Below are 19284 nucleotides of genomic sequence, written 5' to 3' on the forward strand. Positions count from 1 at the left end.
CTGACTATAAATTACGGAAACCATCAATTCATAATGAAGAAAACTGACATGGAAACCCAAACTGTACACATTACACATGATGCAGAAATAAAATATAAAAGGAGTGCACTGGTTTTACTCACATCATCGTGTGATTTTACTTATGAATGACTGTGTACAATAGGATAGGATGTGTAAACATCCTAAAGTACTCATCTGGACACCGGTGCGGTAATTTATTTTATAGCAAGAAAGTGAGTTAATTAATAAAATATTGCTAAATGACTTCAGATTAATTCTAAATCCAACAGAGAGATTTAAGTGTGCAAGTTTCTTTGCTTTAAAAAAAGGACAATGAGTGAAATGTCAAAACCCAAAAGAAATCATGAACCTACAAAAGTCAAAACTCTGATTTCAAGACCACGACATGTACAGGCACAGGTTCAATGTTCACGGTGTGGGTTTTATTTTACCCCCAAAATATAACGATGGATCCATTCATCCTCTTCCACTTATCCAGTTCAGGGTCACAGAAGAAGGGCTCCACTATCATATCGTCATAAGTTGAGTAAGCTTACCCAGCTGTGATAGACAGGCTACACTTGGAGAAGCCATCAGAATGTCGCAGGGCCAAAGATAAAAATGATATCAAAAATCCATTGTGAAAATGAGCATTTATAAGACATGAAAGTCCATGAAAGGGGTTATGTTGTTGTTGTTCCCCATGTGGTCGTAGCTGATGGTTCAATACTATGGTTGACCTTAACCTCATCCTCCAGTTTGAGGACAGATTATAAATATCAGAACATAACTTATTTAAATCAAAGGAGCAGCCAAACATAGATTCTGTAAACAATGTAAGCTAGTGAATGCTAAGCTCAAAAATTAACCACAGGTGAGGGTTAGCTTGGAGAGATGGGGTTTCCATGGTCATGTCCCAATTATGTAATCCTTCTTCGTGAAGCAGCTTTTTCTGACTACTTTTTTATTTGGTAATCTTGGTTTATTAAACAGCCCTCCATCACTGAGTGCATTTACATGAGTCACATGTTCTTTTTGATCATCTGTCATATGGTGTTAACAACAACCTGCCCTGTATCCTTGACAGTCTGTGTCACTTTTATATTACATTTATTCCAGATGGAACTACTTTTAGATTTACAGCAGTCTGGAAAATGTTGTTTTTCAGTCAGCTGTGATAAAGTGTAATGACTTCATCCTCTATCTGATCTGTGCTAGACTTTCATGTTATATAAGTATTTGTTAAGTTTGGTCCACAGGTATTTGGACAATGTCTCTCAACACCACTGCAGCGCACCTTAAAAGGCACAGTTAAGATGTGACTGAAGTGTAGACTTTAACCTTTAATTCAAAGCGTTTAACAACAATTGCTTTGGTATTGCTGCCACTTTTATACATAGTGTTTTGAGAGGCTCAAAATTAATTTGATGATTGACTGACAGGCAGTTTCACCAAGACCATAAAAAGATCTGGAGCTTGATTTTGGTAGCTTTTCACTGGAACTGCCAATATGAAGTCCAAGAAGATGCAAGTGAAGGAAGCCAAAAATAGGCTGAAAAATCCGAAATCAACCTTTTGGCAAGATCGAAAAAAGTCTTAGGAGTAGTTAAACAATCAACAATCAGGCAATTCTTAAAGAGAAGGAAAGCACAAGACCAAAGGATTTGACAGAGTACAGAAGACAACTAAAATGAATGAATTGTTTCTGATTAAAAAAACTCCTTTGCAACATCGAACCATGTCAAGAAAGCATCAGCCAATATCAGTGCAAACCAGTGCAGTCTTGAATGTAAAGATAGAGGATTTACGGCAAAGTGCATTCCACTGGTTACATTCAAGGCTGGAATGTATGATTATACGTTGCCAGAAAACATCTAAACTAGCCTGCACAATTCTAGTAAAGTACATTTCTGGACAGATAAAATGAAGATTAATACCTTAATAATGGGAAGAGAAAAGTATGGAGAAAGAGACAAACAGCTTGTGAGCGGCAGCATGCCACATCATTGCTCAACAGTGTTGGGATTGTTACTTCCAAAAGTAAGTGCATTACACTTTACTCTATTCTTTTGTTAAAAGAAATGGAGTGCATTACTTAATTTCTCATCAACAAAAGTAACTCTTACACTACTCGATACATTACTTTCATGTTCTGTAAAATGACCTGAAATGCATTGTCTCATAATTACCACATAACAACATAAACCATACAGTCCCCCACACCAATACAAACTTAAAAAACTCAGAGTCAGAGCATAAATTAAGCCAATGTTCTTGAAAATCCCAAACCTTAGCAGTCAATGTCAATCATTGTAATTTGGAAGAAGTTTGTTTTGTTACATTTGCTGAAAATAGCAGTGTTTGGAACATACTGAGCATATGGACAGTGAAGAGATGCGTTGTGCTCAACGAAAGGTTTAAGAAGTTTCTTTGGACATTCTGCAGTCATTCTGGAGCTGACATTAATTAAAGCTGACGTCAGCTGCTGCTACCTGAAAAAGAGGATTCTCCCAACTTTTAAACAATAAATCATTAATCACTCTGCTGAGACGAGTCAGCAAAGTCAAAAACTGTTAAATCAACTGTTTTAGACAGAAACCTACACAGAAATCTATGAAAAAATCCTTCCCTTTGGCTTATACTGACTGTTCTGATTGCAACTGTCTTTATGCAAGACACCATGGGTGTCTTGCTACAGTAATTGCCCACTTCCTTCATTCCTATTACTGTGTGATGTTTACACTGTGTGATAATCCGGACAAGCTGATTACTTGAAGCAGTACAACCAAGATGCACCTCAAGAGTTAAGTCATTCAAGAATTTTACCCTCAACACCAGACTCAGGGTAAAGAACCCCTATTCATGAATGCACACTGCTGTAAACACTCCAAAACTAGATTAATACACAGTTTTCTGCCTGGATTCACTGTTAAACCAACAACGGAGGCTTTGACTTCAGTCAACTGTAACTGTTTCTGGGTCTTGATAATGCTTTTTTTTTTTTTTTTGCCTGTCCCGTTTGGCTCTTTTGCCATCAGAATTGTTGTCTAAAGGCAAAGAAAGATGCCCAACGGATTTACTTTACCAAATTGACCATCCCAGCCTTGCCGTAATGGTCCATTTGATTCACCTTTTATTGTTTATTTTATTTTCACTTGCTGAATACGGGACAGACTTGACTGGAGGAAAGAAGGGGAGAAAGAAAGAGGGAAAGAGAAACAGCTGAGAAGAGGGACGGGGGAGAAGGGCAAAAAACAAAAACCAACAGAATGGGCAGAAAAAAATAATAAAAAAAATGCATCTATCGATCACCTGGATCACCTGTTGAGAAAGAAAAAAGAAAACAAGCAGAAGAGAACAAGAGTAATAGAATAAACAACATCACAATGATATATGGGAATATGACAGTAAATACTAAATATTAAACATTATTGTGCAGCACATAAGATCAACAGAACACAGTGTGCTTTGGGGTAGGAGCCAAAAAGGGTGTAGTTTTTGTGTGTGATCACCCGTGTGTACACCTGTGAGCATGGACGCGCTTGTTTTTTGTTTTTTTAAAGGTTCCTTCATGTAATGATCTGCTAGAGGGTGTGGGGGGGCCACAGCCCCGTCCTCCAGGGCATGAAGCAGGTATGGAGGAGATCAAAACTCCAGACATCCAGAGGCCCCCAGAACACAAGAGACCAAGGAAGACCAACAGAGGGGCAGCCGCGCCACTGTCCCAGAAAGAGCTGAGGAGAGTCCCAGATGAGGGGTCACTCAGCAGCCCCGAGCAGAAGCCAGGGGGAGTTGCAGTGACGCGCCAGACACAGACACAAAGAACCACCAATGCACCGATGTCTGAGGGAGTCCGCCACTGGCAGGGGAAGTGGTGGTGGGGGGAGATAGGCCTCCAAACCTTGGAGGGCCTGAGATGTCCCCAGAGAGGTGGCGTCTGATACCCAACCTGACATATAGACACATACATACAGGCACACACAGATACAAACATCCATCCCCACCCTCATGCTCTCATATGCACTCACTCCACACTCAACCAACGTGGAGACAGACATAAAGAGACGCTGTACACACGATCACACTCCCCAAGCGTACTCTACGAACCGGGTCTAGGTACCCTTGCCCCTGGAGGGGGAACTGCACCCAGACCCAGGTGGTGTTACCCTTTTCCCTGCGGTGGGGAGAGGCAGACTGCCCCGACTCCGCAGCAGCAGGGAGGCCCCACACTCCAGACCGCAGTCGGACGGCCAACTCCTCCTTCTACCCCCCCGCTCCAGCAGGCCGCAGAGAACGGGGGTGAGAGAAGACTCCAAACCTCCCTCCACCCGCTCATTGTAGTGCTGATGCATGTGTGTTCTAAGGTGCATTTAAAACCCAGGAGGGCATGGAGCTACCTGCCAGAGAGCAGCAGGTAAACGCATGGTCCCTCCTGCTAGCCCTCAATGTCTACGTGTATTTAAAATTGAGAGGTGGGCAACGACGCCAGGGGTGAGGTGTACACCCTGATGGTCTTTTGGAATCCTTGCCCACCCCCAAGATCCTATATGTATGTGTAATGAGAGTGTGAGTAATGTGAATGTCTAAGTTGTGGGATAAAATTGAGGCAGAGGCAGCCAGAAGGGGACAGAGGGGGGAGGGGGGGGTAGCCTCCTCTGCACCCTGGTGACATACCCCTACTCCAAGGCCCTGCATGTGTGGGTGGTTGTGGTGGAGCGGGAAGAGGGAGGCAGCTGGAGATGGGGAGGGAAGGAAGGGAGGGGCAAGTGACCCCTCCCTGGGGCCAGCTCCCCGGCTGACCCCAGTAGGCACCCCCATACTCCGCGACCCGCCAGGGAAAGGGGGCCCAGGCCCATCCAGACCGGGGCCCAGTGCAGCAGCGCCGCTCGGCCCCACAGAGCCCGGGACAGTCCACCCAACCCCACCACAGAGAAAACTGCACCCACCCCACCATCCACTCATCTTCCAGACTACATAAGACAATAGACGCCCAGGCTGAGATCTTCCTCCACCTCTCCTGTATCTCCCCCTCCTGCAGAGAGAGTTCCTGAAGAGAGGAAAGCTCCTGCAAGGTGTGACAACCTCCCTCACCAGTTGAAGAGCCCCCCAGGTGGCTCGACGCACCGGCGGCACCCTGCGCCAGGGCTGGGCCCCCTATGTACCCACCCGCCCACAACCCCGGCAACACACCAACCAGGACCCAAGCCCCCGAGGCCCGGCCAAGGCCCCAGCCCAGAGACGGAGCGTCCCCAGAACCTCATGCCCATCCCGGACCCACCCAGGGGCAGCCAGGCTACCAGGTCAGTAACCCACGTCCGTCAGCACAGACCCTCCCCTAGCCCCGCTGCACGTAGCCACGAGGAAACCGTCACCTGAGAGCCAACAGAGCCCCTAATTGGACATTACCGCTACCCCGGGTTGAGCCCCCCAAGGAAGATGCCTCCGGGGAACCCCCTGACGCCCTAAGCCTGTCCCTACCCCCACACCAATCACAACAGTGAAGGCGGGACCAAACTATGACCCCCCACCCCCACTAGGTGATGGAGCTGATCAAAGGAGCCCAGAGCAATTGATCTGATGTGGTGGCTGTATCAAGACTAATGTAATCTAATAGATAATTTCTATATTGGTTAGAATTAAGATTATTTTTATTTTTCCAGTTCATGAGGACTGTTTTCTTGGCTATGCATAGGGCAGTGAAAACCATATGGGCTATATTCTTTTCTGAAGTGACATTATCTAAGCTGCCCAACAAACACACTAAGGGGGAAGTTGGAATGTTACATTTCAGACACTTTGATAAGTCTTCACATATCTCGCGCCAAAACTTCTGAACTGGTGGACAGAACCAAAGAGCGTGGATATAATTGTCCGGTGAATTGGTTTGGCAGTGTGAGCAGTTGTTGGTAGACGTAAAGCCCATCTTGAACATCCGATGACCTGTATTGTCATGATCCTGGGTCCTTTTGACCCAGCGTTTTGTGTTTTCTCTTCGCGATTTTGGTTCTGTTCTCTAATTGGTGTTTACCCTGTTCCCCCCCGTGTGTTCCTGTTTTATTGTGAAGTTCTGCGTCTTATGTGAGTGTTTTCAGTTTGCCTCCCTGGTCTCGTCATGTTAATCACTCCCAGCTGTGTCTCCCACCTGTGTGTAATCTCCCTGTGTTCTCTGAGTGTATTTAAGTTGTATTTTCTGTCTTGGTAATCGCTGGTTCGTCTGTGTTGTTTCCCCTCGCTCTCCCTGTATGTATTTCTCCGGACCTCCCTGCATCCTCATTCTGGTTTGTCTTATTAGTTTACCCAGTTTAGGTTTCCAGTTTCACGTTTTGTCGCCACCGCTGTTTGTACTCACACCCCTGTAAATAAACACTCATCTGCACCAGAGCTGCCGCATTTTGGGTCCTATTTCATATTCCACACGGCTTGCCCCGGCAAACCGTGACAGTACGAACCAGCCACCATGGACCCAGCGGCAGTGAATCCGTCCGAGGAGCTCCAGGACGACATTGCGTACAATGTGGAGATTCTCCTCGGGCTATGGCTGGAGAACCCTCCAGAGGAGCTTCGTCGTGCCGTGGAAAGTCGGCTACAACGGCTCTTTTCTGGCCTGCCATGGCTTCTGCAGTCGCTTCCTCCGACCATGCAGGCTTTTCTCCCCACAGCCACTCTCAGCTCGGTTAGCTCCCCCGCAGCCACTCTCAGCTCGGTTAGCTCCCCCGCAGCCACTCTCAGCTCGGTTAGCTCCCCCGCAGCCAGTGCTCCTCTCAGCTCAGTCTCCTGTGCCTCCTTCAGTTCAGTCTCCTGTGCCTCCTTCAGTTCAGTCTCCAGTGTCCCCTTCAGTTCAGTCTCCAGTGTCCCCTTCAGTTCAGTCTCCAGTGTCCCCTTCAGTTCAGTCTCCAGTGTCCCCTTCAGTTCAGTCTCCAGTGCCACCCTCAGTTCAGTCTCCAGTGCCACCCTCAGTTCAGTTTCCAGTGCCACCCTCAGTTCAGTCTCCAGTGCCACCCATAGCGCAGGCCCCAGTAGCTCCAGTGCCGCCTGTAGCGCAGGCCCCAGTAGCTCCAGTGCCCCCGCTACCCGTAGCTCTGGCTCCAGTATCACCGGTTTCACTCATTCACTCCATGCAGGGAGAAAGTCTAATTTCACCTCAAGGTGCTTTTCATGGTTCAGCCGCCATTGGCACAGTTTGCCGCTCCAGGGCTTCCCCAGAGGCTAGGTCTCAGTCCCCGGCTGATTCTGGACCCCTGAAGTTTATGCAGCCACCTGAGAACTGCACCATGTCAGCGTTGCCTGGGCAGAGCCAGTGCTCAGTGCATCGCCAGTTGCCTTCGTGTTTGCCAGAGGACTCCATGACTGCTGGCTTAGTGGTGACTTCTGCTGGAGGGTCTGTAGGACCGCTCCGGCCTTCGTCTCTAGTCTCCGCTGGGGGGTCCGAGAGACCGCTCCGGCCTTCGTCTCCTGTCTCCGCTGGAGGGTCCGAGGGACCGCTCCGGCCTTCGTCTCCTGTCTCCGCTGGAGGGTCCGAGGGGCCCGTTCAGCCTCCTGTCTCCGCTGGAGGGTCCGAGGGGCCCGTTCAGCCTCCTGCCTCCGCTGGAGGGTCCGAGGGGCCCGTTCAGCCTCCTGCCTCCGCTGGAGGGTCCGAGGGGCCCGTTCAGCCCGTCCAGCCGCCTGCTGTAGCTCCATCATCATCCTCGCCTGCTGCAGCTCCAGGGCCTTCAGCCTCGCCTGGCCCAGCCTCCGTGTCTTCAGCCTCGCCTGGCCCAGCCTCCGTGTCTTCAGCCTCGCCTGGCCGAGCCTCCGTGTCTTCAGCCTCGCCTGGCCCAGCCTCAGAGCCTTCAGCCTCGCCTGGTCCGGCCTCAGAGCCTTCAGCCTCGCCTGGTCCGGCCTCTGCCTGTGCTTCGCCTGGTCCGGCTTCAGCCTGTGCTTCGCCTAGTCCGACCTCTGCAGCCTCGCCTGGTCCGGATTGCCATCGCCTGAGTCGCCGCCGTTGCCTTCCGCGCGGTCGGCCCCCTGAACTGCTCCGTCGTCTCCCTCGTCGCCGCCGTTGCCTTCCGCACGGCCGGCCCCCGGACCCTCTTCGCCTGAGTGGCCGCCGTTGCCTTCCGCACGGCCGGCCCCCGGACCGCCATCGCCTGAGTGACCGCCGTTGCCTTCCGCACGGCCGGACACCGGACCGCCATCGCCTGAGTGGCCGCCGTTGCCTTCCGCACGGCCGGCCCCCCGAACTGTGTCCACGTCGCCGCTGTTGCCGTCCGCACGGTCGGCCCCCTGAACTGTTTTGGACTCCTGTGCTGTCGGCCCCCTGGCCGGTCCCCTGAACTGTTTTGGACTCCTGTGCTGTCGGCCCCCTGAACTCTTCTGTTTTGGACTGTTTTGGTGTGCTTCGTTTCTTTTGGTTTTGGACTCGTTTTTTGTTTTTGTCTTTTGGCCTTCTGGTGCTCCGGTTTTGTTTTGCTTCGAGCCCTCCTTCCTGGGCCCCCGCCGCCCGCCCTGGTCGGGTTGTTTTCTGTTTTTTCTGGCTGTTTTGTTTCTTGTTGGGCTGTCTGGGGCCAGCCTTTGAGGGGGGGGGGGGGGGGGGGGGGGGGTACTGTCATGATCCTGGGTCCTTTTGACCCAGCATTTTGTGTTTTCTCTTCGCGATTTTGGTTCTGTTCTCTAATTGGTGTTTACCCTGTTCCCCCCCGTGTGTTCCTGTTTTATTGTGAAGGTCTGCGTCTTATGTGAGTGTTTTCAGTTTGCCTCCCTGGTCTCGTCATGTTAATCACTCCCAGCTGTGTCTCCCACCTGTGTGTAATCTCCCTGTGTTCTCTGAGTGTATTTAAGTTGTATTTTCTGTCTTGGTAATCGCTGGTTCGTCTGTGTTGTTTCCCCTCGCTCTCCCTGTATGTATTTCTCCGGACCTCCCTGCATCCTCATTCTGGTTTGTCTTATTAGTTTACCCCAGGGGTGCCCAATCCCGGTCCTCGAGAGCTACCGTCCTGCAGCTTTTAGATGCATCCCTACTCCAACACAGCTGAATCAAATGGTTTGATCTCTTCAGCATGCCATCATGTTTGGCAAAGGCCTGATAACAAGCCATTCATTTGATTCAGGTGTGTGGGAACAAGGATGCATCTAAAAGCTGCAGGACGGTAGCTCTCGAGGACCGGGATTGGGCACCCCTGGTTTACCCAGTTTAGGTTTCCGGTTTCATGTTTTGTCGCCACCGCTGTTTGTACTCACACCCCTGTAAATAAACACTCATCTGCACCAGAGCTGCCGCATTTTGGGTCCTATTTCATATTCCACACGGCTTGCCCTGGCAAACCGTGACATGTATAGTGCACTCTATGTAGTATTTTGTATTGAATTAATTGAAGACTGGGATTTCTAATTAGATGAAAGGTTTTTAAGCAAATCTGAGACCAGAAGTTTAGGTCTAAGTTAACTGATAAATCTGCTTCCCATTTTGCAATAGGAAGTGATATTGATTCATCTGTTTTAGAAAGCATTCTGTATATTTTGGATAGTAATTTGGGGGTTTTAAGAGTAAGAAATTGAACCACACTTGGTGGTGTTTGTAGTTCAACTTGACCCGGTTTAAATTTCTTTTTTACTATGGATTTAATTTGTTGATATTCTAAAAATCTTTTCTTGTTGATCCCATATTGTGTAACTAGCCCGTCAAATGAAATAAATTCTGTTCCTTCTAGTATATGTTCTAAATATTTGATTCCTTTACCACTCCAATCTCAAATTCAAATTCAAATTTTATTTGTCACACACACACAACCATACACAGTATGACATGGGGGTGAAATGCTTGTAGCTGTACAATGCCCGACCATTAAATGACAGAAGAAAAGTTTTACAATATTTACAATTTACAGTTTACTACAAAAATTTACAAATTAACTTAGGAATTTACAGTAAAGAATGTGCAAATAGCAGAAGAGATTATAAAGATAAGGATTATAAATTATAGGAATTATAGGATTATAGGAAATGTGTGGTGACGTGTGTGAGAGTCCAGTCTTATAGTAACGTGTTTGGGAGAGTCCAGTCCTACACCTGGTTCAGGCGCCGAATAGCCTGGGGGAAGAAGCTCCCCCTCATTCTCTCTGTTTTGGCCTTAAGGGAGTGGAAGCGCTTCCCAGACCTCAACAGTGAGAAGAGTCCATTGTTGGGATGGGAGAGATCCATCATAATCTTCCTAGCTTTGGACTTGCACCGCTTGGTGTAGATGGACAGCAGGTCAGGGAGCTCTGATTGAATGATGCGTTCTGCCGAGCGCACCACCCTTTGCAGATCTCGTCTGTCCTGCTTGGTGCTGTTCCCAAACCTGGTGCAGATGTTTGCCGTCAGGACGCTCTCGATGGTGCAGGAGTAGAAGTTCTTGAGCACCTTCAGTGGCAGATGGAAGTCTCTAAGTCTTCTGAGGAAGAAGAGACGCTGACGGGCTTTCTTAACCAGGGTGTTGATGTGACAGGACCATGACAGGTCCTGAGTGATGTGGACACCCAGGTATCGGAAACTGTCCACTCTCTCCACTGGCGTGCCACTGATGATGAGGGGTTTGTAATTCCTCGCCTGCTTTGTAGTGAAGTCCACGATCAGCTCCTTAGTCTTGCTGATGTTTAGGAGGAGGTTATTCTCCTGGCAAATCTGAAAAGTTTATCATATTATTGTTTTGTAATATGTCAGGGTTGTTCCAGATAGGTGTACGTTTGCATGGGATTAATGAAGACGCCGTCAATTTTAGAAACTCCCACCATGCTGTCAGAGAAGAGCTGATGTTGATGCTTTTAAAGCATTCATGTCGTTGGATGTTTGAGCTGATAAATGGTAGGTCTGAGATCTCTAGATTATTGCAAAGTGCTTGTTCTACATCTAGCCAAGGTTCATCTAAGAGGGTATGTTTTAGCCATCCTGAGATAAACTGAAGCCTGTTGGCTAAGAAGTAGTGCTGAAAGTTAGGCAGTTCTAGTCCTCCTTTATTCTTGGTCTTTTGTAGTGTTTTTAAGCTTATACGTGGGGGTTTATTTTTCCAAAGGAATTTGGACATGCATGAATCTAGAGATCTGAACCAATCTTGTGGCGGTTTAGTTGGGATCATTGAGAATAAATAATTTATTTTTGGTAAGACCATCATTTTTATAGCGGCAACCCTTCCCATGAGTGATATGGGTAGACATTTCCATCTAGCCAGATCATCTTCTACCTTCTTTAAAAGTGGGATATGGTTTAATTTAGTTAGATCTGCAAGCTTGGGAGAAACATTAATACCTAAATATTTTATATTTCCCGATTGCAGTGGTGTAGAAGAGGAATTATTTTTTGCAATTTTTATCGAACCTCTAGCAGCAGCATTTAGACAGGCTACAACAATTAAGGGCATAAAATGTAAGAACATAGAACATAAAATCAGTCTCTATGCGGATGATGTGTTGCTTTTTCTGCAAAACACACAAACCAACCTCTCTGAGGTAATTACTCTAATAAACTGGTTTTCAAGAGTTTCAGATTATTCAATTAACTGGCCAAAATCTACAGTTCTCCCCATTAACTGCTCCTTCCATAATTCTTCCTCTGCCCCACTGCAATCCGGAAATATTAAATATTTAGGTATTAATGTTTCTCCTAAGCTTTCAGACTTAACTAAATTAAATCACATCCCACTTCTAAAGAAAGTAGAAGGCGATCTGACTAGATGGAAATCTTTACCCATATCACTCATGGGAAGGGTCGCCACTATAAAAATGATGATCTTGCCAAAAATAAATTACTTATTTTTGATGATCCCTAACAAACCATCACAAGATTGGTTCAGATCTCTGGATTCATATATTTCCAAATTCCTTTGGAAAGATAAACCCCCGCGCATCAGCTTAAAAACGCTACAAAGAACCAAGGATAGAGGAGGATTAGATCTGCCTAATTTTCACCAATACTTCTTAGCCAACAGGCTTCAGTTCATCTCAGAATGGTCAAAACATACCTTCCTAGATGAACCTTGGCTAGATGTTGAACAGGCACTATGCAAGGATCTAGAGATTTCAGACCTACCATTTATTAGCTCAAACATCAAAAAACATGAATGCTTTAAAAGTATCAACATCAGCTTCTCTCTGACAGCATGGTGGGAGTATCTAAAAATAACGGAGTCTTCACTAATCCCATGCAAACGTACTCCTATCTGGAATAACCCTGACATATTACAAAACAATAATATGATTAACTTCCCAGAATGGAGTTGTAAAGGAATTAAATACTTAGAACATATATTGGAGGGAACAGAATTGATCCCATTCGACAGACTAGTTGCACAATATGGGATCAACAAGAAATTTTTTTTAGAATATCAACAAATTAAATCCATAATAAAAAAGAAATTTAACCTCAGTCAAGTTGAATTACAAATACCACCAAGTGCGGCACATTTCCTTACTCTTAAATCCCCCAAATTATTATCTAAAATATATAGAACATTCTCTAAATTAGATGAATCAATATCCCTTCCTATTGCAAAGTGGGAAGCAGATTTATCAGTCAGTTTAGACCAAAACTTCTGGTCTCAGGTATGCTTAAAAACTTTTAAATTGATTAAAAATCCCAGTCTGCAATTAATACAATACAAAATACTACATAGAGTGCACTATACAGGTCATCGGATGTTCAAGATGGGCTTTACATCTTCCAACAACTGCTCACACTGTCAAAACAATACACCAGACAATTATATCCACGCTCTTTGGTTCTGTCCACCAGTGCAGAAGTTTTGGCGCGAGATATGTGAAGACTTATCAAAGTGTCTGAAATGTAACATTCCAACGTCCCCCTTAGTGTGTTTGTTGGGCAGCTTAGATAATGTCACCTCAGAAAACAATTTAGCCCATATGGTTTTCACTGCCCTATGCATAGCCAAGAAAACTGTCCTCATGAACTGGAAAAATAAAAACAATCTTAATTCTAACCAATATAGAAATTATCTATTAGATTACATTAGTTTTGATACAGCCTCGGCCACCACATCAGATCAATTGCTCTGGGCTCCTTTGATCGGCTCCATCACCTAGTGGGGGTGGGGGGTCATAGTTTGGTCCCGCCTTCAATGTTGTGATTGGTGTGGGGGCAGGGACAGGCTTAGGGCGTCGGGGGGTTCCCCGGAGGCATCTTCCTTGGGGGGCTCAACCCGGGGTAGCGGTCATGTCCGGTTGGGGGCCTTTTTCTGACCATTTCCTCGTGGCTGCGTGCAGCGGGGCTAGGGGAGGGTCTGTGGTGATGGACGTGGGTTACTGACCTGGTAGCCTGTCTGCCCCTGGGTGGGTCCGGGATGGGCGTGAGGGTCTGGGGGCGCTCCGTCTCTGGGCCGGGGCCCTGGCTGGGCCTCGGGGCCTTGGGTCCTGGTTTGTGTGTTGCCGGGGTTGTGGGCGGGTGGGTGCATGGGAGCCCATCCCTGGCGCAGGGTGCCGCCGGCGTGTCGAGTCGCCTGTGGGGCTCTTCAACCGGTGGGGGAGATTGTTACACCTTGCAGGAGCTTTCTTCCCCTCAGGAACTCTCTGCAGGAGGGGGAGATACAGGAGAGGTGGAGGAAGATCTCAGCCTGGGCGTCTATTGTCTCATGTAGTCTGGAAGATGAGTGGATGGTGGGGTGGGTGCAGTTTTCTCTGTGGTGGGGTTGGGTGGACTGTCCCGGGCTCTGTGGGGCCGGGGGGCGCTGCTGCGCTGGGCCCCGGTCTGGATGGGCCTGGGCCCCCCTTTCCCTGGCGGGTCGCGGAGTGTGGGAGTGCCTACTGGGGTCAGCGGGGGAGCTGGCCCCAGGGAGGGGTCACCTGCCCCTCCCTTCCTTCCCTCCCCATCTCCAGCTGCCTCCCTCCTCCTGCTCCACCACAACCACCCACACATGCAGGGCCTTGGAGTAGGGGTATGTCACCAGGATGCAGAGGAGGCTACCCCCCCCCCCCCTCTGTCCCCTTCTGGCTGCCTCTGCCTCAATTTTATCCCACAACTTAGACATTCACATTACTCACACCCTCATTACACATACATATAGGATCTTGGGGGTGGGCACGATACACGGAGTCCAAGTTACCATCAGGGTGTACGCCTCACCCCTGGCGTCGTTGCCCACCTCTCAATTTTAAATACATGTAGACATTGAGGGCTAGCAGGAGAGACTATGCGCTTACCTGCTGCTCTCTGGCAGGTAGCTCTATGCCCTCCTGGGTTTTAATTGCACCTTAGAACACACATGCATCAACACTACAATGAGCGGGTGGAGGGAGGTTTGGAGTCTTCTCTCACCCCCATTCTCTGCGGCCTACTGGAGCGGGGGGGCTAGGAGGAGTGGGCCGTCCGACTGCGGTCTGGGGCCTCCCTGCTGCTGCGGAGTCGGGGCGGTCTGCCTCTCCCCACCGCAGGGAAAAGGGTAACACCACCTGGGTCTGGGTGCAGTTCCCCCCTCCAGGGGCAAGGGTACCTAGACCCGGTTAGTAGAGTACGCTTGGGGAGTGTGATCGTGTATACAGCGTCCCTTTATGTCTGTCTCCACGTCGGTTGAGTGTGAAGTACATATGAGAGCATGAGGGTGGGAATGGATGTTTGTGTCTGTGTGTGCCTGTATGTCTGTGTCTATATGTCAGGTTGGGTATCAGACGCCACCTCTCTGGGGACATCTCGGGCCCTCCAAGGTTTGGAGGCCTATCTCCACCCACCACCACTTCCCCTGCCGGTGGCGGACTCCCTCAGGTATCGGTGCGTTGGTGGTTCTTTGTGTCTGTGTCTGGCGCGTCACTGCAACTCCCCCTGGCTTCTGCTCGGGGCTGCTGAGTGACCCCTCATTTGGGACTCTCCTTAGCTCTTACTGGGACAGTGGTGCGGCTGCCCCTCTGTGGGTCTTCCTTGGTCTCTTGTGTTCTGGGGGCCTCTGGATGTCTGGAGTTTTGATCTCCTCCATACCTGCTTGATACCATAGAGGACAGGGCTGTGGCTCCCCACACTCTCTAGCAGATCATTACATGGAGAAACCTTTGGAATGCAAGCATGCTGATCCACACAGGTATGCACACAGGTGTACACATGGGTATTCACAGATGCGGACTACAGCTTTCTTGGCTGCTGCCTCAAAGCACACTGTGCGCTGTCTATCTTGCGTGCTGCACAATATCGTTTATTATTTAGTAACTATTGATATCTATGACTAGCTAGTTTATTGTGATGGTGCTTTTTTTTTTTTTATTATTATGTTGCTCTTTGTTGTTTGCTGTCTCCCCTGTTTTGTTTTTTTTTTTCTTTCTCTCCATACAGGTGACCCAGGAGTTTTTTGGGTTTTTTTTGTTTGTTTGTTTGTTTTTTTTCTCTCTTCCCCCCCTTCTCACCGTCTCTTCTCCCCTTTGGTTTTCTTTCTTCCTCTCCCCCTCTTTCTTTCATTCTTTCCCCCTGTCCTATTAAAAAAAAAAAAAAAAAAAAAGGATGACAAAGGATGAACTGAAGCTCCGCCATCACGTGATGTCACATGCTGCTGTTTCTGATGTCACTTAAAAAAAAAAAAAGAAAAAAAAAAGAAGAGGAATTATGGAGGGAGCAATTAATCGGTAGGACTAGATTTTGACCAGTTAATTGAGTAATCTGATATTCTTGCAAAAGAGTTTATCAATTCAATCACCCCAGAGATATTGGTTTGTGAATTTTGGAGAAAGAGTAACACATCATCCGCATAAAGGCTGATTTTATGTTCCACGTTCTTGCATTTTATGCCCTTAATTACTGAATTCTGTCTAATTGCTGCTGCTAGTGGTTCAATAAAAATTGCAAACAGTGAAGGGGAGAGTGGGCATCCCTGCCTGGTGCCCTTCAAGAGACAGAAGCTGGAGGATGTCTGGTCATTTGTTCTGACACAAGCTGTTGGGGAATTATATAATATCTTTAACCAGTTTATGAAAGAGGATCCAAAACCAAATTTGCGTAAAGTTGCAAATAGAAATTTCCAGTTAACTCTGTCAAATGCTTTTTCTGCGTCTAAAGAGAATATTGTAGTTTCTGGGTTTTTACTGTATGAGTAGTCTATCAAATTAAGTAATCTATGTGTATTTGTTGATGAGTGCCTACCTTTTATGAAACCAGTTTGGTCAGGATGAATTAAGAGGGGGGTTATTTTCTCCAGTCTCTTTGAGAGAGCTTTGCAGATTATTTTAAGGTCTACATTTATAAGGGATATTGGACGATAGCTTGAGGGATATACAGGGTCTTTGCCTGGTTTTAGCAGGAGATTAATGTTTGCAGAATTCATATTTGATGGAAGTCTGCTCTTTTTTTTAATTTCCAACAACGTTCTGTAGAAAACTGGTGCTAGAATCGTCCAGAATTCTTTGTAGAATTCTGCAGGAAAGCCGACTGGACCTGGAGCCTTATTATTGGGCATACTTATCAGGGCTTCCTGGAGTTCACTTGGTGTCAGTGGTGAATCCAGTGCCATTGCTTGAGTGTCTAATAATTTTGGAAGAGTTATGTTGTCCAAAACTGATCAATTTCTTTTTTAAATTGCTTTATTTGTGGTGAATACAATGTTTTATAGAAATCCCTGAAAATGTTGTTTATTTGTATCGGTTCATATATTGTGTTCCCAGATGAATCTTGAACAGCACATATAGTTGTTTTTTCTTTATTTATTTTTAGCTGGTTTGCTAGAAATTGACCGGATTTATTACCATGTTCATAATTTTGTAAGCGTAGTCTTTGTACTAAGAATTTTGTTTTTTTTTTATCAATTATCTCATTTAATTCTAGTTTTGTTTTGCGTATTTTGTTCAATGTTTCCTGATCTTGGTGGGACGCGTAGGCTTCTTCTAGTGATTTGATGTTTTTTTCTAATTCCTGTTTTCTTTTTTCTTTTTATGTGATGAGAAAGAAATTATTTTACCTCTCATCACAGCTTTCCCTGCTTCCCATAGAACAGAAGCTGATGTTTCGGGAGTGTCATTATAGTCTAAATATGAAGTCCACTCTTTTTTAAAATATTTAATAAAGTCTTCATCTTTAAGTAGTGATATATTAAATCTCCAGCTTTTTCTTGGCGTAGTATTATTCTAGTGCATTAGTGTTAAAGATACAGGACCATGATCGCTGACAGCTATAGGGTGAATCTCAGTGTCTGAAATGTCGCTCAGCAGTGAGCTGCTGACCAAAAAATAATCCAGACGAGAGTAAGAGTGATGGACATGTGAGGAAAAAGTATATTCCTTACTGGTGGGGTCTTGATAATGCTGTGTCACAGATCTGGGTTCTTTGATGTGCTGTGGACTCTACATGCTATGCTCGGGTGAAATACAAATCAAAATCTGTAAGTGCCTTTGTAAGTTTAGCTTATAATAATAGGTTCAATTAATATGCAACGGCAATGTTCTGATTATTGGTTAACAATGGCCAAGTACTGGATATAAAACAATGAAACAATTTAAAATCATAATTTGGCTGAGAGATGAAACACATTTTTAAGAGACAGATAAAAACCAGAACAAAGGCAAATAACAAATATACAATAATAAGTCTCTGTCTTTTCCACTCATTCTGAACTCTCTTCCAGCCTCTCTGTTCTTTATTTTCTCATCTTCCTTCTTTCATACTGCAGTCCCCAGATTTACAGTCCTCCTTATTTCTCATCAGGGCAGCCAAAGAGTTGAGTGAGGTTCCCCACAGGAGTGACTCCTCCTGATCAGCTGCTCCATATATTACCTTATGCCAGCCTGCTTGCAGCACAGTGCCATCCTCCCTCTGGCCTACACACTGATCTTTAATTACTCCAGCCATTTGTTATCTGAACTTAAAAAAAAGAATTACCAGACCACAGACTTCATAAAACCTTTGATCTCCCACTTCTCCCAATATTAATGCAGTGTATAGAAGTGAATTTAAACACTAATCTCGCTCTATTTACTAGCTGAACAGTACTTTAGGTAACAGAACGGTCATGTTTACCCTATTAGACCTATTTCACTTCATCAGCCTCCACCTACATGAATTCAGGAGGCAAATTGCCAATATTAGCCTTGTAAACACTATTAACCATCAGCAGGTGAACTTCATGACCAACGCAGCCGCATTAACAAAGGCTAAGAGTTTATAATATTGAATCTGCATAATCAAGATTCCTGTTGAAGCAAGCTTAATGACAGCACACATGTGTGTGAAATGTGTATGTGACTAAAGGTCAGCATCTGTTCCACATTGCAAAAGCAATCAAATGAAGCAATATGAGATGGGAATTAGTGGAACGTACATTTTGCTCCTCACCACCTAATTTGCTCATCTCTGAGACAGACATCCTGGAGAAGACATGCTGAGTAGGTGGTTGATATGTACAACCATAATTTCCCACTGCATTAAAATTTGATGAGTACGTGAATAATTTTCTCTTGAAAGGTATACAAGAGTTCCTCACCATGCTACTGTCATAATGATAATAAAAACTAATAAAACTTAGCAAAACAAAAACTAAATCTAGCATCTTAGCATCCATCAGATACTGGCCTCACTTACTGACTTCTAATGTTCATCTAATGTTTATCTTATGTAACTTTACTTCCTCTGGCTCATTATCTAGTTTTCAGTTTTAACCCCTTTCCTCCACCCCTCTCGTTTATATTATCTCAGTCTTCCTCTGTTGTGTGGTGATTTCGGATATTTTGGATTTCCATGCTTTGGTCTTTGTTTGCTCCCTGGACTTATTAAAAGTAAATGCTGACTTTGTCTCTTTCCTTCGCCTTTCTTTTGGGTCTCTAAACAAAAAGTCCACCCAGCAGAATCACAATAGATAATTAACAGGTTTTTACACCTGACTGGGTAAACACGTTTTGCAGGATGTCTTTTCCCAAATTTAAAGGAGTATTAACATGGTAGCTAGCAGAGGTGTGGACTCGAGTCACATGACTTGGACTCGAGTCAGACTCGAGTCATTAATTTTATGACTTTAGACTTGACTTGAAAAAATGTTCTAAGACTTGTGACTTGACTTGGACTTTTACACCAATGACTTGGGACTTGAATTGGACTTGAACCGGTTTACTTGAAAAGACTTGATATTTCACCCCAAATATAAAATTTAACACACATATTATATAGAGATTGAAAATGTGACGTCATTCACGGGTAGAACGCAAAGGATTCTGGGAACTCGTGGCAAGAGGTACTAGCGCACGCAGGCTTTCAATTAAAATCAGTTACACAGCGATAAAAAGAAACACAAAAATGTCAAGAAGCTGTTGTATTATTAACTGCAATAGCCGGTCGCATGACAGCCACGGGAAGCCGACGGGT

At 45.9% G+C, this 19284-nt stretch overlaps 1 protein-coding gene across 1 annotated transcript in view; it reads left to right on the plus strand.

Annotated features, from left to right (window-relative positions):
• The first annotated feature begins 6512 nt into the window (after positions 1–6512).
• LOC147307189 (uncharacterized) overlaps positions 6513–19284 on the plus strand; it is a 34869-nt gene continuing 22097 nt past the window's right edge. The window contains exon 1 of the mRNA XM_086274281.1: positions 6513–7950. Within this exon, the coding sequence (XP_086130407.1) occupies positions 6513–7950 (1438 nt within the window). The remainder of the gene's footprint in view (positions 7951–19284) is intronic.

Source organism: Aulonocara sp. 'chitande type north' Nkhata Bay, linkage group LG19, assembly GCF_057382095.1.
Source record: "Aulonocara sp. 'chitande type north' Nkhata Bay isolate Kocher_YH1m ecotype deep benthic linkage group LG19, A_spYH_male_GT1.1, whole genome shotgun sequence".
NCBI classification, from domain to species: Eukaryota; Metazoa; Chordata; class Actinopteri; order Cichliformes; family Cichlidae; genus Aulonocara; species Aulonocara sp. 'chitande type north' Nkhata Bay.